This window comes from Vicia villosa, linkage group LG4 (genome assembly GCF_029867415.1).
Source record: "Vicia villosa cultivar HV-30 ecotype Madison, WI linkage group LG4, Vvil1.0, whole genome shotgun sequence".
Taxonomy (NCBI): domain Eukaryota; kingdom Viridiplantae; phylum Streptophyta; class Magnoliopsida; order Fabales; family Fabaceae; genus Vicia; species Vicia villosa.
The window spans coordinates 38,691,475-38,718,511 of NC_081183.1; the positions used below are offsets into that span (position 1 = coordinate 38,691,475).

Below are 27,037 nucleotides of genomic sequence, written 5' to 3' on the forward strand. Positions count from 1 at the left end.
TTGCCTTCATTTTTCCAAATTCGTGCTGGTGCAATCGATTTGCACATTATGCAAATCTATTTACATGGCTGAAAAAAGGCAAAATCTGGGGCAAAAAACAGTTATGCAAATCGATTGCTGTCTTATGCAAATCGATTTGCACTGATGGCAAGAAAGCAAATCTGGTGCAGAAACAGTTGTGTAAATTGATTTACACCTTATGCAAATCGATTTTGCACAGTGAAAATGTTGAAAAATGCTCCTTTGATGGGTATTTTGACTTGGTACCTACAAAAACACAAACATACAAGAGCACAAGGCAATATTTTTGGTATTTTGGTTAGTAAAGGAATATATACAAACTAAAACATGGGTGCTTGATGATTCCTTTGCAGATGAATTGAGCACAGCATTGCAAGTAGAGATCTAGGTTAAAACTTCTTGATTGATGATTGGTATGCAAATGATGCGTGATCTTAGGGTCAAAAATTGGGGTATGACAGATGCCCCCTATTTAAGTTTCTTCGATTTGGAGATACGATGATTGGAAATCTTCGTTTTGACAAAATTCGAAGAGACTTAAATATATAAAACACAATTTTTGATCCTAAGATGTAATGCAATGTTAATGAATGCATGTAATGATAATAGAGCATGACAACACTGGGGAGTAACTGGTGATCCACTGGGGAAAACAAATGTCTTGCTATAACTCCGCTGGGGAAACAAATGTCTTAGAAACTCCACTGGGGAAAGCAAGACTTTGTTGGAGAGACGGAATTTTGGTGGAGAAAGAAACTTCTCTGGGAAAAACACTTCGCGTCAGAGAGGTTATAGCATCCTCTTTCACTGGGGATGAGAAAAGGGGATCATCCTCTTTCACTGGGGATGAGAAAGTATGCATCCTGAATCAGAATGCTAATCACACCATCGTACCACTGATGATATGAAGAGATGTACCGCCGTACCACTGACGATAACACGTACCAACGTTCTACTGAAGGTGTGAAGAGAGATATACCACCGTACCACTGATGATATAAAAGGAGATAATTCATCGACGTACCACTGACGATGAAAGAGATGTACCGCCGTACCACTGACGATAACACATACCAACGTTCCACTGAAGGCATGAAGAGATATACCACCGTACCACTGATGATATAAAAAGAGATAATTGATCGACGTACCACTGACGATGAAAGAGATGAACCGCCGTACCACTGACGATAACTCATACCAACGTTCCACTGAAGGCATGAAGAGATATATACCACTGATGATATAAAAGGAGATGATTCATCGACGTACCACTGACGATGAAAGATAACAAAATACACCAACGTTCCACTGGAGGTGAACTACCAACGTCCCACTGGAGGTAGAAAGAGATATACATCGACGTACCACTGACGATGAAGATAACAAAATACACCAACGTTCCACTGGAGGTGAACTACCAACGTCCCACTGGAGGTAGAAAGAGATATACATCGACGTACCACTGACGATGAAGATAACAAAATACACCAACGTTCCACTGGAGGTGAACTACCAACGTCCCACTGGAGGTAGAAAGAGATATACATCGACGTACCACTGACGATGAAGATAACAAAATACACCAACGTTCCACTGGAGGTGAACTACCAACGTCCCACTGGAGGTAGAAAGAGATGTATCGCCGTACCACTAACGATAACACATACCCACGTTCCACTGAAGGTATGAAGAAGGCATACCACCGTACCACTGATGATATAAAAGAGATGGTGTACAAAGATGACATAATCAAGCATGTCCCAAACTGAACACCAGAGCAGAAACTGCTATCAATCTTTTGATGGCTTCAAAAATATATGATACCCAACACTAGGGAACATTGAAGCTGAGAGAACACCGTAGTTGAGTTCTAAACCAAACTCGAACCAGGCCAAAGGTATATTGAGTGTAATACGTTCTTCTGCATATGAATACATCAACATATCCATTCCTTGTAATGCACTCATGAATCAAAGTAAAAATTCTTTTATAATTTTCAAAAGGATTTTGTTGAAATCAATTTTCTCTTTGTTTCAAAAATTACTATCAACAATAAATGACATTTTGAGAGATATGGAAGAAATAAGATTGCCAAATGAAAAGGTAAAGGCTCAAACTTTCTTAATAGAATGGTAGCCTGCAAAAGGCAAGACCCCATGGATTAATACAAAGTTTGGAAAGTGGTAATTTTATGGAAAAGGTACATTGAAATGTAATGACCCCATCCTCTCTCTCAACTGGGAATTCCTGAGCAAAGGCTTCCGTTGAAAAGTGTTGGACTTCTTCATGATAAACAGATGACTGCTGATGATCAAGTCTTGTCTGATGTAGTTACTTGCCATGAATCCCTAACTTTTGCCTGGACCGCCCTTTCGGGTTTTCAGTCCACCGGGTATTTTATTCTGTTTATGTCTCTAATTTTTGCCTGGACCGCCCTTTCGGGTTTTCAATCCACCGAGACGCTCTTTTTTGCCTAAGCCGCCCTTTCGGGTTTTCAACTTAGCGAGCTGTTCTTTTATTATTTAGGCGAAGTATTTCTTGACTACATCAGCATTCACGGGACGTGGGAGCTCCTCTCCATCCATAGTTGCAAGAATTAATGCACCGCCAGAGAAGGCTTTCTTAACAACATATGGTCCTTCAAAATTAGGAGTCCACTTGCCCCTTGAATCAGAGGTGAAAGACAAGATCCTTTTGAGCACGAGGTCGCCTTCTCTGAATACACGAGGTCGAACCTTCTTATCAAATGCTTTCTTCATTCTTTTCTGATATAACTGACCATGGCATAAAGCCGTCATTCTCTTTTCTTCTATCAAATTCAATTGATCAAACCTGCTCTGACACCATTCAGCCTCAGATAACTTGGTTTCCATTAAAACTCTCAATGATGGAATCTCAACCTCAATAGGGAGCACTGCTTCCATACCATAAACCAAAGAAAAGGGAGTTGTCCCTGTTGAAGTACGGACAGATGTACGGTACCCATGCAAAGCAAATGGGAGCATCTCATGCCAGTCCTTGTACGTGACAACCATCTTTTGCACTATTTTCTTAATGTTCTTATTTGCTGCTTCAACAGCTCCATTCATCTTTGGCCTATAAGGCGAAGAGTTGTGATGTTCAATCTTGAAGCTTTCACACAGTTCTCTCATCATGCTATTGTTCAGATTCGAGCCATTATCAGTAATGATCTTGCTCGGTACACCATATCTGCAGATGATGTTGTTCTTGATAAATCTGACCACAACTTGCTTTGTTACATTAGCATATGAAGCAGCTTCTACCCACTTGGTGAAGTAATCGATTGCTACCAGGATGAATCGATGTCCATTCGAAGCCTTGGGTTCAATCATGCCAATCATATCAATACCCCACATAGAGAAAGGCCATGGAGAGGAAATAACATTGAGAAGTGTCGGAGGCACATGAATCTTGTCAGCATACACTTGACATTTGTGACACTTCTTTACAAATTTGTAGCAATCAGATTCCATTGTCAACCAATAGTAACCTGCTCTAAGCATCTTTTTAGCCATCAAATGTCCATTGGCATGGGTACCAAAAGAACCTTCATGAATTTCATGCATCAACATGTCTGCTTCGTGTCTATCCACGCATCTGAGCAAAACCATGTCATAATTTCTTTTATACAAAACATCAGCATTGATGAAGAAACTACCAGCCAATCTCCTCAAAGTTTTCTTGTCTTTATTTGATGCCCCAAGTGGGTACTCTTGAGTCTGAAGGAAGTGCTTAATATCGAAATACCAAGGCTTTTCATCTGTTGCTTCCTCAACTACAAATACATGAGCAGGTCTATCAAGACGCCTGATTGTAATCTGAGGTTCCTCATTATGGAAATTCACTTTGTACATGGAAGACAATGTGGCTAATGCATCAGCCATCTGATTCTCATCTCGAGGGATGTGGTGGAATTCAACTTTGTTGAAGAATGTCAATAGCCTTCTGGCGTAATCTTTGTAAGGAATTAAACCAGGATGACGAGTTTCCCATTCTCCTTTAATCTGATTAATCACAAGCGCAGAGTCTCCATAAACATCAAGAATCTTAATTCTCAGATTAATGGCCTCTTCAAGTCCCATGATGCAAGCTTCATACTCAGCAATATTGTTTGTACAGTCAAAACATATCCTTGCAGTAAAAGGAACATGTGATCCATGTGGAGTGATGATAATGGCGCCAATTCCATGGCCATGAATATTAGAAGCTCCATCAAAAATCAAACCCCATTTGGATTCAGGATCCGGCCCTTCTTCTGGCAATGGTTCATCCCAATCTTGAGATCTCAAATACATTATATCTTCATCTGGGAAGTCCATCTTGATAGACTGATGCTCATCAATTGGTTGGTGAGCGAGGTACTCTGCCAACACACTTCCTTTCACAGCTTTCTGAGCTCGATATTCAATATCATATTCTGATAGCAACATTTGCCAGCGAGCAATCCTTCCAGTTAATGCAGGTTTCTCAAATACATACTTAATTGGATCCATTTTGGAGATCAATAGGGTGGTGTGGTTCAACATATACTGTCTTAGTCGGCGAGCAGCCCACACCAAAGCACAGCAAGTTTTCTCAAGCAGCGAGTATCTTGTTTCGCACTCGGTAAACTTTTTGCTAAGGTAGTATATTGCATACTCTTTTCGACCAGACTCGTCATGCTGACCCAACACACATCCCATTGAGTTTTCAAGCACTGTGAGGTACATAATTAGAGGTCTTCCCTCAACTGGAGGGAGCAAAATGGGAGGTTCAAGCAGATATTCTTTGATGTTGTCAAAAGCTTTCTGACAATCTTCATTCCACACACATCCCTGATTTTTCTTTAAAAGCTTGAAGATCGGCTCACAGGTAGCAGTCATATTGGAAATGAACCTGGAGATATAATTCAGACGTCCGAGGAAACCTCTCACTTGTTTTTCAGTCTTTGGTGCTGGCATTTCCTGAATTGCTTTGACTTTATCAGGATCTACTTCAATTCCTCTCTGACTGACAACAAAACCCAATAACTTTCCAGAACGGACACCAAAAGTGCATTTGTTTGGATTTAAGCGGAGACGATACTTTCTCAAACGCTGAAACAACTTTAAAAGATCCTCCATGTGCCCCTTCTCTGATTGGGACTTGGCAATCATGTCATCCACATAAACCTCAATTTCTTTGTGCATCATATCATGAAAAAGAGTAGTCATGGCCCTCTGATATGTCGCACCAGCATTCTTCAACCCAAAAGGCATCACTTTGTAACAGAATGTCCCCCATGGCGTGATAAAAGTTGTCTTTTCCATGTCTTCAGGTGCCATCTTAATCTGGTTGTATCCTGAAAAACCATCCATGAAGGAGAAGACCTCAAACTTTGCAGTGCTATCTACCAACATATCAATGTGAGGTAGAGGAAAATCATCTTTCGGACTGGCTTTATTTAAATCTCTATAATCAACACACATGCGAACTTTTCCGTCTTTCTTCGGAACGGGCACGATATTGGCAATCCATTGAGGATATACAGAAGTGACAAGGAAACCTGCATCTATCTGTTTCAAGACCTCATTCTTAATCTTTTCTGCCATATCAGGATGACTTCTCCTTAACTTTTGCTTGACAGGAGGACATTCAGGTTTCAACGGCAAACGATGCTCCACAATATCTGTGTCCAACCCAGGCATATCTTGGTAGGACCACGCAAAAATGTCAACATACTCTTTAAGAAGCTCTACCATCCTCTTCTTAACATCTTGACCAAGCAGCGCCCCAATCTTGACTTCCTTTTTATCCTTTTCAGAACCCAAGTTGATGACTTCTAATGGCTCTTTATACGGCTGAATGGTGTCTTCCTCGTGCTCAAGCAGTCGGGAAATCTCATCAGGAATACATTCATCACTCTCTTCTTCCGCCTCATACACAGGACACTCGAAGTTAGGAGAGGGCGCAGGGTCATTACTTTCAACGGTTTTATTGATTAATCTGCACAAATGATTATTATTTCAGGAAAAGGAAAGATATATGCAACATGTAATCGTGCAGATTATGAAAACATTTTTTAAGGTTTTTTGTGTTACCACTTTCCAGAAAAAGCAAAAAGATAAAAAGCATTTATATGCAGAAACAAAATGACTTTTATTGATGATTTTAATGTTTAAAACAAACAGAAAACAGCCCCAACAACTTCACTTTCATCTTGGGCAGAATGAAAGGATTTTGAAAAACATAAAAGCAAATTACTTTGAGACATGAGTACACTCAGGAATGTCAATGGTGATCCAGTTCTTAATCATCTTTCCATGGGTCACAAAGCTTGGCACTTCTGGCTCTGATTCGTTTTCAACAATAGCGTTCACTTCTGGAGGAGTCTTCCCAAGACATCCATACACCATGTTCACGGCAGACGCTTCATGAGTTGGCAACGGATTGTTCTTCACATTTGGACCAATATCACGGAAAGAAAGCATTCCAGAACGGACCAATCTCTGAACTTCATTCTTCAGGGCCCAACAGTTTTCCAAATCATGCCCAGAAGCATTCTGATGATAAGCACAAGTGGCATCAGCTTTGTACCACCAAGGGAGTTTCTCTGGCACAGGAGGTGGTGACCTTGGTTGAACCAGCTTCTTATGAATTAGAGCAGGATACAGTTCAGTGTACGTTATAGGGATAGGATCAATATTAATCCGAGGGTACGGATTCCGCCTTGCTGGTTGTTGATTAACAGGAGCTACAGGCACTGAATTCACAACAGGAGTCACTGACGCCACTTGTTGAGATTGATTCCTGAATCGACTATTCCTCCCATGAGAAACAGCATTAGCATCTGATTCTTTCTTCTTCTGAAATGAAGAACCATACTTCTTCGCACCACCAGATGAATTGTCATTTCGAACCAAACGACCTTCTCGCACAGCTTCTTCTAATCTGACACCCATACCCACCATTTCGGTGAAGTCTACAGGAGCACTTGCGATCATCTTCTCATAGTAAAACGGACCAAGAGTCTTCAGAAAAATCTTAGTCATCTCTTTTTCTTCCATCGGAGGAATCACTTGGGCGGCAACCTCACGCCATCTCTGAGCATATTCCTTGAAGGATTCCTTCTCTTTCTGCATCATAGCTCGCAATTGATCCCTATCAGGAGCCATGTCCACATTATATTTGTATTGCTTCACAAACGCTTCAGCCAAGTCATTGAAAGTGCGAATATGGGTGCTATCAAGGCCCATATACCACTTAGAAGCAGCTCCAATCAAACTGTCTTGGAAATAATGGATCAACAGACGTTGATCATCAGTATGAGTGGACATCTTCCTTATATACATCACCAGGTGCGCCTGAGGACAGGAGTTTCCTTTGTACTTCTCAAATTCAGGAAGCTTGAACTTAGCAGGTACTTTCACATTAGGAACAAGGCAAAGATCATGCACATTCTTTCCAAACAGTTCTTTCCCACGCAAGGCTTTCATCTCTTTTTGCAGTTCTTCAAACTGATCTTGGAAACCATCCATTCTATCATGAATTTCACTTGGAGCAGCATCATAAATGGGCTCTGGGACAAAAGGACCAGTATGAACAATAGGAGAGGTGTTGACCATAACAGGAGTCAACGGGCGAGTCATCTCAGGAACAGACAAATAACCTTCAGGCATGCCCCAGGGATATCCATTAGGCATTCGTTGCTGAGTAGCACCAACAGGAATAGCAGGAATGGTTGTAGCAGCAATTTCAGAAATCACAGTGGTCTGACCCTGAGCTTGGGCATTGGGAGGAGGAACCTGATTCTGATTCTGAGTTTGATTCTGAGCAGCCATCAATGTCTCAACCAGAGCAGTGAGACGATCCACACCAGATCTCAAAGTAACAACCTCTTCACGTAGCTCACGATTCTCTTGTTCAAGACCTTCCATCTTCTTCTTGCAGTTAGCTCGAGTATTATACCGGTGAAACAGCTTGATTCTGTATGAAGAACACTGAATAAGACCTCGGGAATACTTTCGGAAGCAGGACCAAAATGCAGAATGATGCATGAAATGCAATGCAAATGATCTTTATTTTGGTTTTCCAGGAACTTTTAAGACATTAATTGTAAACATTAGTAAAAAACATCATAAAACATAACAATATTCTTTCATTAATCATGGAAAAGCATACAAAAGGATTCAAAGATCCAAAATTACAAAACAAAGGAAAGGCTAAAAACTAGAAGGGAACACTTCTGATGAAGATCCAACTCCTCTTTGCAGCTTCCTATGGAGCTTCTCCAATTCATCTTCATAAAAGGCTTTCAAATGAGCATTCTCGACCATCAGCTTATCAGCAACTTCCTTCCATGCGACTGAATCTTCTTGTGGTCTCTTTCGCTTTTCACCATGTTGTTGAAGCAACTCTTCTTGATGACGAATCTGATCTTCCTTTTCCATCAACCAACCGTCTTGGATATCAAGCATTTCATCTTTTTCTTTCAAGTGTATCTTCAACTCTTTGTTCTCAGACTCCAAAGCATCTCTTTCCGCTCTCAACTTAGCCACGAGCTCTAGATGTTCTTCACTACTTTCAACAGGAGTAGTGAGAGACAATGGTGGAGCAATGGGTAGAGAAGGCTCTTCGAGTAAATAAGGCATCTGAAAAGTATGAGCTCTAGCTTGAACCCAATCAGTGTAGTCTTTGAGAGCAACACATTGTTTCGTTCCCAAATGTCTCTTCCTATCAACATGGTGCCAAGCACGCACAAACCGATTTCTCATATCCGAATTTCCATCTTGATTAAGATAGAAGATTCCTGACACAAGGATGCTAGCAGGTCGCTCCTTCATGGGGTAACAAAATTGACGTCTTGCAAGAATGGGGTTGTAGGTAATTCCTCCTTGTATACCAAGAAGAGGTACATTAGGGAATTCTCCACAACTATCAATAATCTCACCAATGTCATAAGCAGGATTGTACCAATGGATATTCCCATTAGTAAGAGGCATGATTTTCTGAGACCATGAGAGACCATCAGGATTGTTCAGGAAACTCTTAGCTTGAGGTAAGTGAGAAATAAACCACTTATAGAGCAAAGGAGTGCAACAATTGATAAGTCCACCTTTCTTATCATTCCTATGGTGAATGGAATGATAAGTATCCCCAAGCAAAGTAGGCACAGGATTCCCAATCATGAAAATCCGAATAGCATTAACATCGACAAAATGGTCAATGTTGGGAAAGAGTATCAAACCATAGATGAGCAAGGCCAGAAATGTCTCAAAAGCAATCATACTTCCTTTACTAGCCAACATAGAAGCCTTTCCAATCAAGAACTTAGAAGTCAACCCCCAAATTCCTCCTTTTTTGGTCATGTTTGCTTTTACATCTGATATTTTTAAATGAAGGAGTTCTGCTATCTCATCAACCTGAGGCTCTTTCTCCAAACCACTAAACGGTATGTCATCCGTAACCGGTAAACCAATCCAATAAGAATACTCCTCCAAAGTGGGCATAAGCTGATAATCAGGAAAGGTGAAACAATGATAAACCGGGTCATAAAACTGCACAAGAGTCTCAAGAATCCCTTTTTCCACTTTAGTCTTCAAAATAGAAATCAATTTCCCATAACGACTTTTGAAGTTGTCAAGATTAGGAACCAAAGTTGCTAGCTCTTTCAATTCCTTTGCACTTGAATTTCTGAAAGTGTACTTCTTGATGCTTCTCTTTTGATCCATGGTACCTGTTATGTTTACAAAAAATGTCTCTAAGTTCCTTGAAAACCATTTGTGAATGTTATTTTTTATGAATGCATGAATGCATGGTTTATGCACCAATCACAATCAAGAGCACACAAGATCACATCAAATCACACAAAATCATACAGTCCAGGTTCAAAGGTTCGACGTCACGAGCATGGAGCCATGGGTCTACCCATCCCACAAGGTGTGATCTAGGGAAGTTTGTACCTGCCAATCGGGTTCTACAAAGGTTCCCAGAGTTTTCAATCTTCTATCGGATATTACCGGCACGCACAATTGCTCATGGGCGCCAATAATATGCCTAAAAAGACCTCGTCTGAGCGTAGTATCGCATGACAACAAGCTCAAATTGGTACTTGATCTTGTTTCTGCACTACATCCTAAAAAGGCTTAGATTGGTTAAAAGGGTTCTAGGCCATTCAGCTTCTACGGACACTCACTATTGAAAGTAATAGCGTTATCACGATGGTTCGTAACAACCTCTACTACCTTCCATGAGGCCTCCACTGATTGGGGTTCCACCATATGACGCTCATGGTAAGGATTGCTCCTGACATGCGACTATTGGTCTTACCACCTCCTATCTCAAGTTACTCACCAAAGTCCGGTTTAGAACTTTATCTCATCACAGAGGAACCATCGAGCACCAAAAAGAAAGAAAAAAAGAAAATAAACAAACAAAGCACACAATAATATATACAAATACAAAACACACAGATAATCAAAAATAGGCTTAACACACTTAAAACTGGATCCCCAGTGGAGTCGCCATTTTTCTGTAGCGGGGAAAATCTGATATCGAAGCCATGGGATTGACTCGAATCAATATTCCGTTTGAAATCGCCACCGCGCTTTATTTTTTTCAAAGGAAAAGGGAAAAGAACGTAAAACCCAAAGTTTTGTTTTTAAAACAAGAAAGAGATCTCAGGTACGGGTGTTGATTATATGAGGGGAAGGTTTAAAGCACCCCTCATATCTGTGGTACTCCACAGGAACCTTTTTGAAAATCTGTGTTGTGTGTGTGCTAAAAAACGGTTTGTTTTATTTTTAAAATAAGCTCGGCAAAGCGTTAAGCCTTGTGCCTACATACCTCCTCGGTGCAATGGAGAAGTCAGAGCTAATGTAGTTCCGCTTTTGGGAAAAACGTTTTAAAAACGAATAAACACTTTGGTGTCGTTAGAGAGAAATACTCAGCCATTGATTTTGAGCATGAGAACAAACAAGTTCTTTGCATCGCAAATGAAAGAAGGGCTCCAACTCGGATAAAATCAACGAGTATGCCACTAGCTCTCTCACGCGGAAAAGATCTCGTTATTATCAATCAATTTCAAAATCGTGGGGTATAACCACTCGTTTCGACAGTTAACGGTGTCTAAACTTTTGAAGAAAAGCCACTAAGGGCGAAAGATATTTTTTATGAAAAAAAGTTTTGAAAAGGTTTGCAAACATAAGAATATTTTGGAAAAAGGGAGAAGATTTTGAAAATTTAAGAATGGGAGGAGATGAAGAGGCTAACCTAATGCATAAAATAAAAGCTAAGGAAAGAAACGGTCTAACCGAATAAGAAGCCAACACTTGACATTAAGAGCCAAGGTAATTTTCCCATCCTTTGGATTTATCAATACCAACACATTAACACTTGGGGATCCAGATGAACTTATTATCTTAGCACCATTTTTTCATTAAGCACATTAAGATTCTGACAAAAATTGGGCAGAGTAACGGCTGTTTTTGGGTAAAATCCTTATCTCAATGCCTTGGAATTAACCATCAAGGGCTTTCAAGGAAATACCTGCACACATAAACATACAACAGAACAATGCCAGACAGACAGAACAATCACAGGATAGTAATAGAATGAGTCCAAAGGTACTAGGTCCATAAGTCCGAATCTCCAAATTGCTAGGGATAGTAACTGATAGTCCAAAGAGAACCTTATGTATTTTTTAGATTTTTGATTATTTATTAGTGTTTTAGCGAAAAAATAAAGTATGGTCCAAGTGGACAAAGAGAAAATGACAGAAAGTAAATATGATGAAATGATAAAGTAAAGCGATAAAGCGAAAAATATAAAGAGCGGTAATATAAAGAGCGGTAATATAAAGAACGATATAGTAAAGGTGCGGAAATTAAAGTTAGTTGTTAAATGTTAAAGATAACCATCTTGAAGCTTGTCAAGTATGTTATCAAAGTTAGTAGGAGATCAATGGTGAGTGAATGATGTACTCGGATTTAAAGTCAATGGGGCTTATCAGAAGCTTGATAAAATCATAGCGACTACACGATAAAAACCTCCACAAGTCTTAAATCAACCGCATACAATTCTCTTCCATATTTGATCTTTTTTTATTCGGGACACGAAATATTGCGCTATGTTAAGCAGATCGCCAAGTGATTTATATAGAAATCACCCTACAACGAGGCCGGTCAAAACTTTATGTGCTAATGCATGCGAGAAGAACGATATGTAGATCGTTTTCCGAAAGCAATACCGCACGAAAAGAAAATAGGTGAGTGATCTAGTCTTTACCAAGAATCCATAAGAATTCTCAAGGCATTAAGACTTTCATCGACCAAAATAAAAAGAAGTAAAAGATGGAACCACATTAAAAGCTCCTTTCATCCATAATTTCAATCACTTAATATTGCGGATTTGGATTCTCATCCTATCAACGCCCTAAGTCCATTGAAATTAGAGAGAAATTAGGCCTCTAACTTGTGATTCAAAGAAAATATCAAAAGAATGGAGTAGAAGATGAGTTAGAACCAAAAACAAGTCAAAAACCACGAAAATAAGCATTCTGCCCAGATGTAAATCGATTTGCACAGAGTGTAAATCGATTTGCATAACTCTGTTTTCAAAATCTGCGCAGTTTTCAGTTATGTAAATCGATTTGCACAAGATGTAAATCGATTTGCACAACACAGTTTTCAAAAAAACAGCAAATAAAGAGAAGAAAACTTGTTTAAACATAAAACCAAACACCTTGTGATCTTGGATCAATTTGTGCACGAAAATGTATCAATTAAGCAAGCAAATCTCATCAATGTAGCACCAAAGGTGCATCAAGCATAAACAACAATGGATCACATCTTGAATTATGGATTGGATCTAGAATTTTACCAAATCTTTCACAAACTTTGAATCTTCTTCAAGAACACACAACCACAAGCCTTGATCTATCACAATTGATGAAGAAAAGTAGTGTTTATGTTGAGGTTTAGCTCTAAATTAGTGAGGTTCAAGATGTGACTCACTAATTTGTGTGGAAGAAAAAGAGCTTTGAGTGATGGGTTTGGAAGAGGTGAGGAGAGAATTTGCAATAAGTTTCTTGGCTATCAAAGCTTGAAAAATGAAGAGGGGAGTGCCTCAATTTATAGCACTTAGGCTTGGGAAATTTTGTGGCTTGGAGTTAGGATTGGAAAATAGAATTAGGCTTGGAAAAGTGATTTGGAGCCAAAAATGAAATCCAATGGTCTTGATGCAATCACATGAGGGTACATGATTAGATGATGTAGGAAATCAAATGTAAGAACCAAGTCATGCTTCCCATGCTTGCAAATGATGTCAACACTTCAAAAAGATGAAATTTGCCTTCATTTTTCCAAATTCGTGCTGGTGCAATCGATTTGCACATTATGCAAATCTATTTACATGGCTGAAAAAAGGCAAAATCTGGGGCAAAAACAGTTATGCAAATCGATTGCTGTCTTATGCAAATCGATTTGCACTGATGGCAGAAGCAAATCTGGTGCAGAAACAGTTGTGTAAATTGATTTACACCTTATGCAAATCGATTTGCACAGTGAAAATGTTGAAAAATGCTCCTTTGATGGGTATTTTGACTTGGTACCTACAAAACACAAACATACAAGAGCACAAGGCAATATTTTTGGTATTTTGGTTAGTAAAGGAATATATACAAACTAAAACATGGGTGCTTGATGATTCCTTTGCAGATGAATTGAGCACAGCATTGCAAGTAGAGATCTAGGTTAAAACTTCTTGATTGATGATTGGTATGCAAATGATGCGTGATCTTAGGGTCAAAAATTGGGGTATGACACACGTAATAAATCCTCTAACGACTGAATCGTCCTCTCAGTCTGTCCATCAGTCTGCGGATGATAAGCAGAACTCACTCTCAGCTTAGTACCCAAAGCTTTCTGCAAACCTTCCCAGAATTTAGATGTAAACCTCGGATCTCTGTCCGACACAATACTCGAAGGAATACCATGAAGACTAACTATCTTCTCAATATACAACTGAGCTAGCTTCTCCATCGGATAATCCATTCTTACCGGTATAAAATGTGCAGACTTCGTCAACCTATCTACCACAACCCAGATAGCTTCACAATTTCTGACAGTTCTCGGCAAACCCGAAACAAAATCCATGGATATGCTATCCCATTTCCACTCAGGAATAAACATCGGTTGCATAAACCCAGATGGTTTCTGATGCTCAATCTTCGACTTCTGGCAAGTCAAACAAGAATACACAAATTCAGCAATTTCTCTCTTCATTCCCGGCCACCAAAACAACTTTTTCAAATCATGATACATTTTAGTAGCACCAGGATGAATACTCAACCCACTACGGTGTCCTTCTTCCAAAATACGCTTTCGGAGTTCATCAACATCAGGAACACAAACTCTGTCACCAAACTTTAGTATACCATTCTCGTCAACTCTGAATTCATTAGTCTTGCCTTGATTAACCAAAGTCAACTTATCAATCAATCCAACATCAGCTTTCTGACCTTCTCTGATTTCTTCAAGAATACCACTAGTCAACTTCAGCATACCCAATTTAACACTAGTAGGAGTACCTTCACACACTAAACTCAAGTCTCTGAACTGTTCAATCAAATCCAATTCCTTCACCATTAACATAGACATATGCAAAGTCTTCCTACTCAATGCATCAGCCACGACGTTTGCCTTACCCGGATGATAATTCAAACCAAAATCGTAATCCTTCAGAAATTCTAACCACCTTCTCTGTCTCATATTCAGCTCTTTCTGATCAAAGAGGTACTTCAAGCTCTTGTGATCACTGAACACCTCAAATCTCGAACCATACAAATAGTGTCGCCACAACTTCAAAACAAACACCACAGCTGCCAACTCCAAATCATGAGTCGGATAATTCCTTTCATGCACTTTGAGTTGTCTCGACGCATAAGCGACCACTTGTTGATTCTGCATCAATACACCACCTAAACCCATCAGTGATGCGTCACAATAGACCACAAATGATTCTGTCGGATTCGGCAAAATCAATATAGGAGCACTAGTCAACCTCCTCTTAAGCTCTTGGAATCCTTCTTCACACTTGGCATCCCAAATAAAGGCTTGTCCCTTCCTGGTCAGTTTAGTTAACGGCAATGCTAACTTTGAAAATCCCTCAATGAACTTTCTGTAATAACCTGCAAGACCAAGAAAACTACGAATCTCTGATACTGACTTCGGAGCTTCCCACTGAGATACAACTTCTATCTTTGTAGGATCCACAGCAATACCATCTTTAGAAATCACATGTCCAAGAAAACTAACTTCTTCCAACCAGAATTCACACTTCGACAGTTTGGCAAAAAGTTGCTTTTCTTTCAACAATTCTAACACAGTTCTGAGATGCTCTGAGTGTTCTTCCTCATTCTTAGAATATACCAGGATGTCATCTATAAATACCACCACGAACTTATCGAGATAAGGATGAAAGATCCTGTTCATATATTCCATAAAAACACCAGGTGCATTAGTAACCCCAAACGGCATTACAGAATACTCATAGTGTCCATACCTCGTTCTAAAAGCAGTCTTCTGAATATCGTCATCTTTCACACGTATCTGATGATACCCAGACCTCAGATCAATCTTACTAAATACACGTGCTCCAACCAGTTGATCCATCAAATCATCGATTCTCGGTAATGGATACCGATTCTTGATAGTGACCTTGTTCAATTGTCTGTAATCTACACACAACCTCATTGAACCCTCTTTCTTCTTTACCAATAACACAGGCGCACCCCACGGCGAAACACTAGGACGAATAAATTTCTTCTCAAGCAATTCCTCTAACTGCTTCTTCAGTTCAGCCAATTCAGACGGCGACATACGGTACGGTGCCATCGACACTGGACTAGTTCCCGGAACCAATTCAATAGAAAACTCCACTTCTCTTTCCGGTGGTAATTCATTCACATCTTCTGGAAAGACTTCTGGAAACTCACACACCACAGGCAATTCGCCACTCGCCACTTTCTCTTTCACATTCATCAATGCAAACAACATAAACACTGCTGCACCATCACCGATAGCCTCATTCACCTGCCTAGCGGTCATCTCCAGATTACCATGACTAACCTCTTCAGGAAAAATTACCGTCTTGGTATAACAGTTGATATGAACGCGGTTGAACTCCAACCAGTTCATTCCCAGGATTACATCAAGTTCTTTCAACGGAAGGCACGCTAGGTCCATCCCGAATTCTCTACCAAAAATGTCAACCGGACAATTCAAGCATGCAGACGAAGTAGTTACTGAACCCGACGCAGGAGTGTCAATAACCATACTTCCATTTATATCAGATATCTCTAGATTCAATCTCATAGCACAATCCAAAGAAATAAAAGAATGAGTTGCCCCAGTATCAATAATTGCAACTAAAGGTGTGCCATGAATGAAACACGTACCTTTAATCAACCTGTCCTCTGGAGTAGTTTCTGATCCGGTCAAAGCAAAAACCTTTCCTCCTGACTGGTTCTTCTTTGGCTTAGGACAATTAGGACTGATGTGACCTTCTTCTCCACAGTTGAAACAGGTCACAATCCTTTTCTTGCAGTCAGCAGCAATATGACCCACTTGGTCACACTTGTAACACTTCCTCTGATCAACCTTGCATTCATTCCTACGATGTCCCATCTCGCCACAATTGTAACACCTGATACGGGCACTGGAATCTCCCCCACTGGGTTTCTTCCAATCCACAGGTTTACCCTTACCATATGGCTTACCTCTATCCATAGGCTTCTTACCCTTTCTGTCAACCAACTCGCGAGAGTGAGATGACTTCAGCTTGATATTATCTTCCTCAAAAATCCTGCTACAATCCACCAGGTCAACAAACTTCCGGATCCTCTGGTACCTGATACCTTGCTTGATCTCGTCACGAAGACCATTCTCAAATTTGACACATTTCGAGAACTCACTGGCTTCGTCCTCATCATAGTGCACATAGTACCTTGCCAATTCCACAAACTTGGCAGCATACTCCGGCACCGACATATTGCCTTGCACCAGTGCCAGAAATTCAACTTCTTTTCTTCCCCTGACATCCTCAGGAAAATACCTCCTCAGAAATTCTCTCCTGAATACAGTCCAGGTAATTGCCGTATCACCAGCATCCAGCTCAGCCTTAGTTGACAACCACCAGTCGTCAGCTTCCTCAGATAACATGTGAGTGCCAAACCTCACCTTGAGGTTCTCAGCGCAGTCAATGACTCGGAAAATCCTCTCGACCTCCTTGAGCCATTTCTGAGCTCCTTCTGGATCATGCGTGCCTTTGAACATTGGAGGATTGTTTCTCTGAAAATTCCCCAGTTGCCTATCAGCACCAATCCCTGCTCCTACAGTCCCACCTCCAAGCACACCAGCAATCATGCCCAGAGCCTCAGCGAGTGCATCATCGTTTCTTCCTCTTCCAGCCATTGTTCTGCTTAACCACAAATAACCCAGTCAGAACAAAAGTATCGACAATAACCCGTATTAGTCGCATACACAAAAGACTGACACAAGACTCTGGTCACAACGACCGACTATGCTCTGATACCACTATTGTAACACCCCTCTAATAACCCGCGGCAATTAAACAATTAATAAATCAGAGTAGACATGCAAGGGGTATCACAATTCATAAATAATAAAACACACGTCGGTACCTGTCATGCATTCACTGAAAACAACTGAATTTATAACTCATTAAACAAGATTATGTTTTACACAGCGGAATTAAAAACACAAAGAGTCCACATTCATCATTAATGTGTCTGACTCAATCAACAACCAAACAGAGTTATAATCAAACTCATACACAAACGTGTTCCCAGTGTTACATCTACCAGAGCATGACACCGACACTAAAACCAAAAACAGACTTATGAGCTAATCCTCATCAAGTCACGCCGCTATCCTCAATCTGAAAAATGACAACAAGTAAGGGTGAGTCTCATCACAGTTAACCAATGTTATCACATCATAAATAATAACATATCATAGTTATATCATTCACCCAACCGTTTCATATTCAGACAATCCCCAATCATATGTCCACAGACAAACAAACAATCAACACATAACATACATAATCATATTATAGCAAATCATGCATATGTATGAAACTGACACTATGCATGTGGTACCAATCATCACCAGTGGAATCATCCACCGACCGATCTATCATCAATTCAGAAACGGTCCTGCCAGCACCAATTCCACACAATGGGAATTCTGCCCCTCGATGAATCCTCTCATCATATAGGATTCAACTCATGTTTATGAATGCATGTAACATATATATAACATACTTTCATCATTACCAATCTATGAGTAGCATCAACTATACTCATTTCATCATCATCATCATCAATAACAAGCATGTTCGTATATATATCACATCATTCAACATAATCAATCATCAGTAAACCACAGAATCACATCACAAGGTTTACACAGTACTAAACAGTACACAAACAGGCATACCAATCGAAAGTTACACATCATCGAACTTTCCAGAAAAATCACAAAAACAGAAATTTCACACACAGCACGCCATACGCGTATCACTATGCCTCATACGCATCCATACGCGTTTCAACACGCCTCATACGCGTATCATACGCAATCCACCAGAACACAAAATGGCCTAGAGACCAACCCATACGCGTATCAGCTTGTCATACGCGTATCATCAGAGCCATTTTCCTCTTTCCAAAGTTCCATACGCGTATCAGCCTTGCCATACGCGTATCACCAGAATAATTTTCCTCTTTAATTATTCCCATACGCGTATGAGCATCCTCATACGCTCTCATACGCAACTCACTTGTACATGGTTCTTGGGACAGGGCAACTGCGTATCATACGCGTATAGCCCCTTGGGAGTGTCCCCCATACGCGTATCAGCCTCATGCCATACGCGTATGGCACTGTTTCATACGCGAAACACCAGAAATGCCTAGCAACCTGCAGAATTCGACACAGTCCAAAAACCCATTCGTTCCCACTCATACCAGTCCACGAAATTGAGTCCAAAAACCAGAAAAATGCATCTAACAGTGTACGAATTCATCCACAAACAATAGCATATGATTCTCTAACCAATTCTATTCATCATACCCTAAATCTATCAATTGTTAGGGATTAACAGTTCAATCCCAATGATGAACACAGATGAATTTTTTCAGAAATTAGAATCAATCAACCAAACAATATTCCTAATCAACATTACTACTCATAACACGATAATAGAGATTAAATGGAGAGTCCCCCCTTACCTCAGATACTTGATCTTGATCTTTGGTCTCTCCCTCTACAGATCTCCTTCAGCTCTTCGTGTTCTCAGTCCCTTTGCTCTTTCACGTTCTTTCTTCTTCCCAAATCCCAAATGCTTATGAAAATAATAATATTTTAGTAAAAAGGATTATAAAACCACCCTCCCTCTTTTACTAATTACTCATATGACCCAAATGCCATAAACCATCATTTAATCATTATTTTCACAAAATCCCTAATAATTCTAATTATTAATTCAATAATCCAATTAAATTAATATTAAAATTATACGGGTGTTACACAAACATACAGAAACGCTGTCAAATTCAAAAGCTCTCAAACTTCATCTTCAACCTCATTACATTGCTGTTGTAATATATTAGTGAGATTAAGCTTAAACTTAAGAGAAAAATCACAGTTGTGATAATAGCTTTTTAAGAAGCATTGTAACTCTTATAAGAATTTATTTACATTAATTTGTAAGAACTAGAGTGATCAGGTTGTGATCAGTATACTCTAGAAAGTCTTAGAGGGTATCTAAGCAGTTTGTTCCTAGAGTGATCAGGTTGTGATCAGAATACTCTAGAAGACTTAGAAGTTATCTAAGTGGAAAACCATTGTAATCTTGTGTGATTAGTGGATTAAATCCTCAGGTGAGGTAAATTACTCCAAGGGGGTGGACTAGAGTAGTTTAGTTAACAACGAACCATGATAAAAATCATTGTGCAAATTGTTTTTATCTTACAAGTTTTAAAGCTACACTTATTAAAACCCCCCCTTTCTAAGTGTTTTTCTATCCTTCACCTAATTGCTGTGAAACTGAATTGTGATGTTTTGGTGAAATTATGTTGTTTTAAGTTACTTGTTTGAACTGCCTGAAAGTAGATATGATTAGTTTCTTTAGAGATTTAGGATGACATTGAGGCTACTCTTCCTTTTCTGTTTTATGCATACTAGATTTTCATTGCTCTGATTTGTAACACCGTCATAGCGAACGTTTATGATTTATTTTATTATGAGTTGTTGTTACGAGAGTTAGATGTTATAACTACTGGTTTTTTGCATTGTTTTGATGTCAAAGGAATTTTCCATAACTGGGTTAATTTTAACAAGAGATCTATTATGAGACTTATTTGATTGATGAGTTGTTTTATAGATTAATTTCGATGCGATGAGCCTATGTTAGGGCGAGCATGTGATGACAGGTGTTGACATTAAGATATATTTTATTTAAACAATGTTACAGAGTAGGCTTATGATGAGATTGTGTGACACCTTATATGTGATTAATCGCTTATATTCAAAATATTCTTAATATTTTGCGTTGGGGTTTTAAGGTGTTATAGAAGCCATGTTATATGCATTTTCAAAAACAAGCCATGTCAAAAAAAAGCGATGATGGCTAACTCTCCGTTCTCACCAAAGATTTATTTTCTTTCAAGATTACCTATTCGCCCCCACAATGGCACAAGTGTCGATCAATCACTACCCCAACATGGATGCCTTTACCTCAGAAGGACCAAATCTCTCTTCATAGCTGAGACCCTCGTAGCAAGGGAATCCAAATAAACGACAGCCTTAAGAGGTTCCTGTTTAAAATGAACCAAGACCTAACACCTTTGAATCCTATTTGTACACTTACTCACAGGTAAATCCTATAAGCCAACAAGAAGAGGTAACTTATCAGGGACGTGGTAGAAGTCATGATGAGCTTCCAAGGTTCGGGAGTTTATCGAGGTAACCTATCGAGGTAACTTAACAACATCATCCTAAAAGTCATCCTAGTTCTTAGAGTAAGCACTAAACCAAGGAACATCCTAATGTAGTAAAATCAACCCCTGGTCCATGAGACTATCTGGTGAAGTACGCACCATAGAAAAAAGGTGGAAAAGAGGCGGCAAGAAAGCTCCCATAGCTGATAGTCGAGCTAGAGCTCAAACTCCTTTATTAAAGCCCATGCACTTGGATGAAGCTGCAAAAGGGAATCTTTACGAACTATAGTAGTTCTTCTTCGAATCTGATCAAAGGCATCCGCAAGTTTATCTGAGTAAAAGACACTCATGGAAAGGGGAATATTGAAAGCCTTTATGATTTTGAAATCATCTAAAGAGGAAGATGAGGTTGTTGAGGACTTGGTTCTTGCTAGAATCAACAAAGTTTTTATCTTGTATATGTTGCAACTGATTCTTTGAGATATATTCCTAAACCTGTCTCAGCTTCTTGCTTCCCAAAGATTGTAAATGATGTATATGATGACAACTTTTAGGATCAATGAACATTAAGAATTTAACATATAGTGATGAGTAAGAAAACATGAGAGCAATTAGATGTTGTAGTGTTATATTTGTAAGTATCCTAAACAAGGGCACCCTCGCCCAAGAGCGATACCGCCTAGGCAATGACCCATGGGCTCGCCCCTGACACTGATGATGTGTGTAGAGTCGTTAGTCAAGGGAGAGGAAGTTCACTACTACTCCCTAAATATTAAATGGTCAATAAGTTCTCGTGATCATGAGAGAGTAGTTACCACTCAGGGTTACCCAAACCTTAGGCCCAAAAAACCTCTATAAATACACCTCCCTCATGTGAGGGGGACACGTATGATAACTCATACTGATCACACCTCTCATATGTATATATTTAAGCATATCATTCACCCACGGAGCCTCTCACCTCACGTGAGGAAGACTCCTAAGACTAGTGTAAAACATCTTCTTACAAGGTTTCTCGCTGCCATGAACAAACTCCAACCAGACCTCTTAATTCTCTTACCCTTTTAGAAGGAACACGCCCACATGTTCTTTTTGACCAATACACATATACACTGGTCAATGTAATATTCTCTTTAATTTTTATTATAATTTTTTTATGTTATAAGATTATTGAATAATCAATATATCTATTATAAATTGTATACTTAATTCAATAAATTTATTTATTTATTTAAATTTTTTTTGGCTTATCACCGCCGGTATAGTCCGATTTAGAGGTCAGTTCTGACATCCAGTGGGTTCAGCCTCCTCCCAATCACAGTTGCGGGGATTCAACCGTAGTCCTCCCTACTAAGTTTAACACCGATCACCACTAGACAACTAACGATTGTTTATTTATTTATTTTTATTATAGAAACAGGAGAGAATAATCTTTACAATATTAGAGAAAATAATTATTTGATCATTAAATATATTTAACTTTTGTCCTAATTAATTATAAAGTCATACACAATACACATGAATATAATTGAGATTTACTGATCAAAATTAACTTCAAATCAAAATTACATTTCACGCATTAAATATTTTGCCTATTGGTTTGATGTTCTTTCGTCGAGGCGGGAAACAACTATTACCATTTTTTTTTGTATGAACGAACGGCTACCAACGCGCTTCCCTTCGATCTCATTTCCGTGCCGTGTAACTATAACCACCGCACACCACCGTAACAGAATCCTTCGTCCGCCGTTGGTTCGTTTCATCTTCTTCTCATTCCTTTCATTTTTCTTTTTGCTATTTAAACTTTCAATCGATATTTTTCTTCACTCTTAACGATATTGTTGACTCAGTGATTCACTCATGGATTCATTCCGAAGAGACTCAACTACTCCATCACACGGATCATTCTCCTCCGGTAACGATTTTTCTTAATTCACCGATTAAAACACCGTTTAATAAGAATTTTATTTTTAGTTTACGATCTGTTTGAATTCCGTTTCATAAAACTATAACTAACGGTTGATGCGAAATTGATCTATGCTTGAAGAAAAGATTCTTGAGATTGTATCTCAATTTTTTTTCCCTAACTTCGGATTCTCATTCTTTAGTTAGTAGTATTTAACTGCGGAATGCTATGACTCAGGGACGCCGAAAACACGATGTTGATACTCGATACTAATAATAATTTGAAAAACACCAAACAAATAGATTAAACGTAACCACGCTATCGATTTCGAACACTGACACAGACACACATTTTTTCAGTGGTGTTTATACTACTGTTTGTTATTAAGAAAGCTATTCTCATCAGATTGATCTAAGGATAAGTTAAAGGTATCATTCATTGTGGAAACTTTGCAAAAATGCTTTTACTCTTCTCTTAATGCTTTACTTTCTTAGATATGTTATTTTAATTTTAATTTTCTACTCAATTGTAATGAGTAATGACAGCATTTGGTTTAGCTTTGTTTGCCTGTGAAAATGTTTAATCACTAAAAAATTACATTCTTATCATAACTTGTTTAGAATGAGGCCATTATTATGAATTATTGTAGGTGGAAATGGAGTTTGTTTGATGAGAAGTTCATGGAAAGAGGATCAACATTTGTCCTTCATTGATTTTATCTCCACTTTCCTCTCTGCAAATTCCTTTCGCCTTAATTTTGTGCCAATTGCTCCGGTAAATGCATGTTTTTTTGCCTATTGTATTTTGTTCCTTTCAAATGAAATGATGACTGAAATTTTGAGGATTTTCTTTGTAGGACTTTATTTTCAATTGTGGAGGTTTGTCTGTGGCCTTTATTTTTGTGACAAACTGGGACTGTAACAATGTGGCTCCAATCTTCAACAGGTTAATATGTTATTGTTTTGAAGTCATTGCTAATGCTTTGAGTGATGTTTAAGTAGAATTTATACCTTGCAAAGAGTTTAGGCTTGATTTGAATTTTCTGGTGCAGAGTTCAGCAACTGAAGGCTCAGTTTTCACGTTTTTACGTTGTTATCACACTCCCAGGAAAAGAGGAAATTGATTCATTTATTGATTCATATTTCAAGTAAGTTATGTTACTTCTGTTCTGATTGATTAATGTTAGCTGTTTATGGCATGAATGATGAAAGAACATGGATCTTGGTTATGAATGTATGAAGATTTGGGATGGTGATTGGCAAGCCTACATTTATACCAGTTAAGGACTTGGAGATGGGGTTTGAAAAGATGGTAAAAATTGCCCATTCTTCTGGAGGTAGAACCTGAAACTTGTATTTAGTTTTAATGTGTAGTTCCAATTTATTATTTTTATTCTTCAACTAATTGCAGTATACAAGCAGGAGGGAATTGAAGAAAAATTTAAAGCTGAGGTCATTTCATTGATTTTACATTAAAATTTCATATTATGTAGCTGCAAGGACTCACATAAGTGAAACTAGCATATTGATGTATGAAATTTGTTATGGTTTTGAAGAGGAAGAAGTTGGTGCAAGGAATGAACTTTTACCTTAAAGTTGTTACATCAATCCCAGGCATTGACGATCACGATGCAAATGCGGTACATCTCTCTACTACAAGGAAACTCTTTAGTTATTCTGATATAGATTGAGTTATTTTGTTATTCTGATGGTTCAATTCAGCTGAGTCAAGCTATTGGTTCTGTCCAAGCAATTGCCAAGGCATCAAAAGAGCAAATTCTGGAGAACACAGATCTTTCCACTGACAAGGCAGAGATGGTTTCAAGGTTTCTTAGGGATCCAAAGTTTTACTTAAGTCCCAAGATCAACTGATCACAAAACAACAAAGGAATCCATATTTGTAGTTTTATTTGTTTGCCTAGATACGAAAAGAAGCACTTTGAACTGTTTTAATATGGGATTTATGCTAATCCAGTATTCATTGTTTCAATCAAATTATTAAAAAGAGAGTAAGAGATGGTACTGTAAGCACCCGCAACCAAATACAGAAGACTGAAAAACAAATAAGTATCCAAACATAAAAATAGAACACTAATTAAGCCTACAACAAAAGGAAATGTTGGCAACTTAGAAAATCATAGTTAAGGTTTGAGTATAAGAATACGCTTCTTTGCTGTTGTACTTTCTTAATCATTATGCTTGCATCTTAAGGAGGTGGTCGAGATGGCGATCGATGAGATATATGTGGTTGTGGTGGGATATGAATAGGAACAGGCGGCTTTGTTTGAGTTGACACCTTGTTACTGATGAGTCCATTGGGTTGCGCATCTATTTGATGTTTTGGATTTCCTACAAGACTCATAGCTGCAATAAACAAAACAAGTACAGTTAAATAAGAGTAAGACATCTTTCTTCTCATCCTTCTTATTTATTTCTGATGAATCAGCGTTTTGACGCAAATAATTATTGTATATTAGCTATTGTGTTGAGAGTTTAGTTTTTGGTTATATATATATACATATAATATAAACTTTCAACGTTTTTGACTAACTTAAACTTTGTATGACTTTCATGTTTGTTTCATTTTTTTGAATAGTTGATTTAAGTCTATGTTTCAGTTTTCGTGGTGATATAAAGTCTAATTTTTTGAATAATTGATTTTTTGAATAGTTGACTTTTGAGACTGTTTGGCAAAATTTGTGACATGTCAATGTAAAATGACATATTAACGGAATACCTGTTCAGACATTCATAAAGAGTTTGGTTTCAAGTTTAGCATTATAAGCATACGTTTAGCCATTTCTGCCGTGAAAATAAAGTATTAAAAATCCCGGGTTTTGATCGACGCACGTCTGCAGCTGTTTTGACGTTCCACAGACATAGCGTTAGTGTGATACATGTTTGGTTTAACATGTAAAGAAAAAATGAAACCAACAATAATAGACCGATAATTCCAATAGGAGGTTCTGCAAAATAAATCGGTACGCCGCATCATTATCAGTTCTATGTTTTATTAGGATGTCAGCATAAGCATTCTCCTCACTAAAAATATGAAATATTTGAGCTCGCCATTTTTTATAGAGAAATTCTTTAATGTTGTTGAAGAATTGCGGCATAGTGATGCCAAATATTAACAGACTCTAAAATATGTTTGATAGTCGAATTTGAGTCAAAATAACACACCATGTCTTTGATGTCAAGTTCCCAGGTCATACGCAAACCATGATATAACGTTATTAGCTCAACATGAAGGATGTTGGAATAACCAATATTCCTCACAAAACCGTGAACCCAAGAACCATCAACATTTCGAATCAATCCACCAAAACTTGAGACATCATGATTATCGAGGCTAGTGTCATCAACATTCAAAATCATAGTGTAGCGGCGGAAAAATCTTAGTTTAAGCTATTGATTAACTTAACTCACAAAGCAAGAGTCGCCACCGAACTTTATTCTTTCCAAAAGAGGAAAGAGGAAAATACCGATAAAACCCACAAAGAGAAATCTGGATAAGGGGTTGGTTATGCAAGGGAAAGGTATTAACACCTCTCACATCTGTGGTACTCTCTATGAACCTTTTGAAAATATGTGTTTTTTAAATTTAAAGCGGTTTTGTTTGCAAAAGAATAAAGAGATGAGAAAAGAAACGTTTTTGTTATTTTTTAAAGTATGTTCGGTAAGACGTTGCATCTTGTGCATACACACCTCCTCTGTGCAATGGAGAAATAAGATCATTTGTAGTTCTGCTCAAAAAGAAAACATGGTGTTTGTTTTGAAAAAGGGTTTTAAAAGAAAAAGAGTGCAAATGCACAAAAGAGTTTGAAATGGTCACTTGATTATGTTCAAGGTTTATTGTGAAAAGAGTTTGAAGTTTGAAAACAAGGTTGATGGCGATGCATATGGCAATGGACTTACAAAGAGTGGGTTAGGGCTTGGTATATGGACCAAGAATGCGGGGGTGAACAATTTATTCAAGCATAAAAACATTATTAATGTCAAGCTGTTCTAAGTGCCAACCTTTAATTGCTGCAAGAGACAAGAGGACTCTAATTGTAGTGATTTTTGCAACTGGTGAAAATGTATCGAAATAGTCAGCGCCTT

The 27,037-nt window shown here is 38.5% G+C and overlaps 1 protein-coding gene across 1 annotated transcript; it reads left to right on the plus strand.

Moving 5' to 3' along the window:
* The first annotated feature begins 22,655 nt into the window (after positions 1-22,655).
* LOC131599076 (protein PARTING DANCERS-like) lies at positions 22,656-25,404 on the plus strand. Its single transcript, XM_058871570.1, has 9 exons — positions 22,656-22,780; positions 22,879-22,943; positions 23,584-23,708; positions 23,791-23,879; positions 23,986-24,081; positions 24,176-24,270; positions 24,345-24,385; positions 24,490-24,573; positions 24,656-25,404. The coding sequence occupies exons 2-9, from the start codon at positions 22,889-22,891 to the stop codon at positions 24,803-24,805; spliced, it is 735 nt and encodes a 244-aa protein (XP_058727553.1). The 5' UTR covers positions 22,656-22,780; positions 22,879-22,888; the 3' UTR covers positions 24,806-25,404.
* The last annotated feature ends 1,633 nt before the right edge of the window (positions 25,405-27,037 follow it).

What these genes read in the sequence shown, in the direction of transcription:
- LOC131599076 (XM_058871570.1), top strand. Translation starts at nt 22,889, where the DNA reads ATGGATTCATTCCGAAGAGACTCAACTACTCCATCACACGGATCATTC. An exon ending in ACACGGATCATTCTCCTCCG is followed by an intron (nt 22,944 to 23,583) that starts GTAACGATTTTT and finishes GAATTATTGTAG; the next exon opens with GTGGAAATGGAGTTTGTTTG. An exon ending in GTGGCTCCAATCTTCAACAG is followed by an intron (nt 23,880 to 23,985) that starts GTTAATATGTTA and finishes TTTCTGGTGCAG; the next exon opens with AGTTCAGCAACTGAAGGCTC.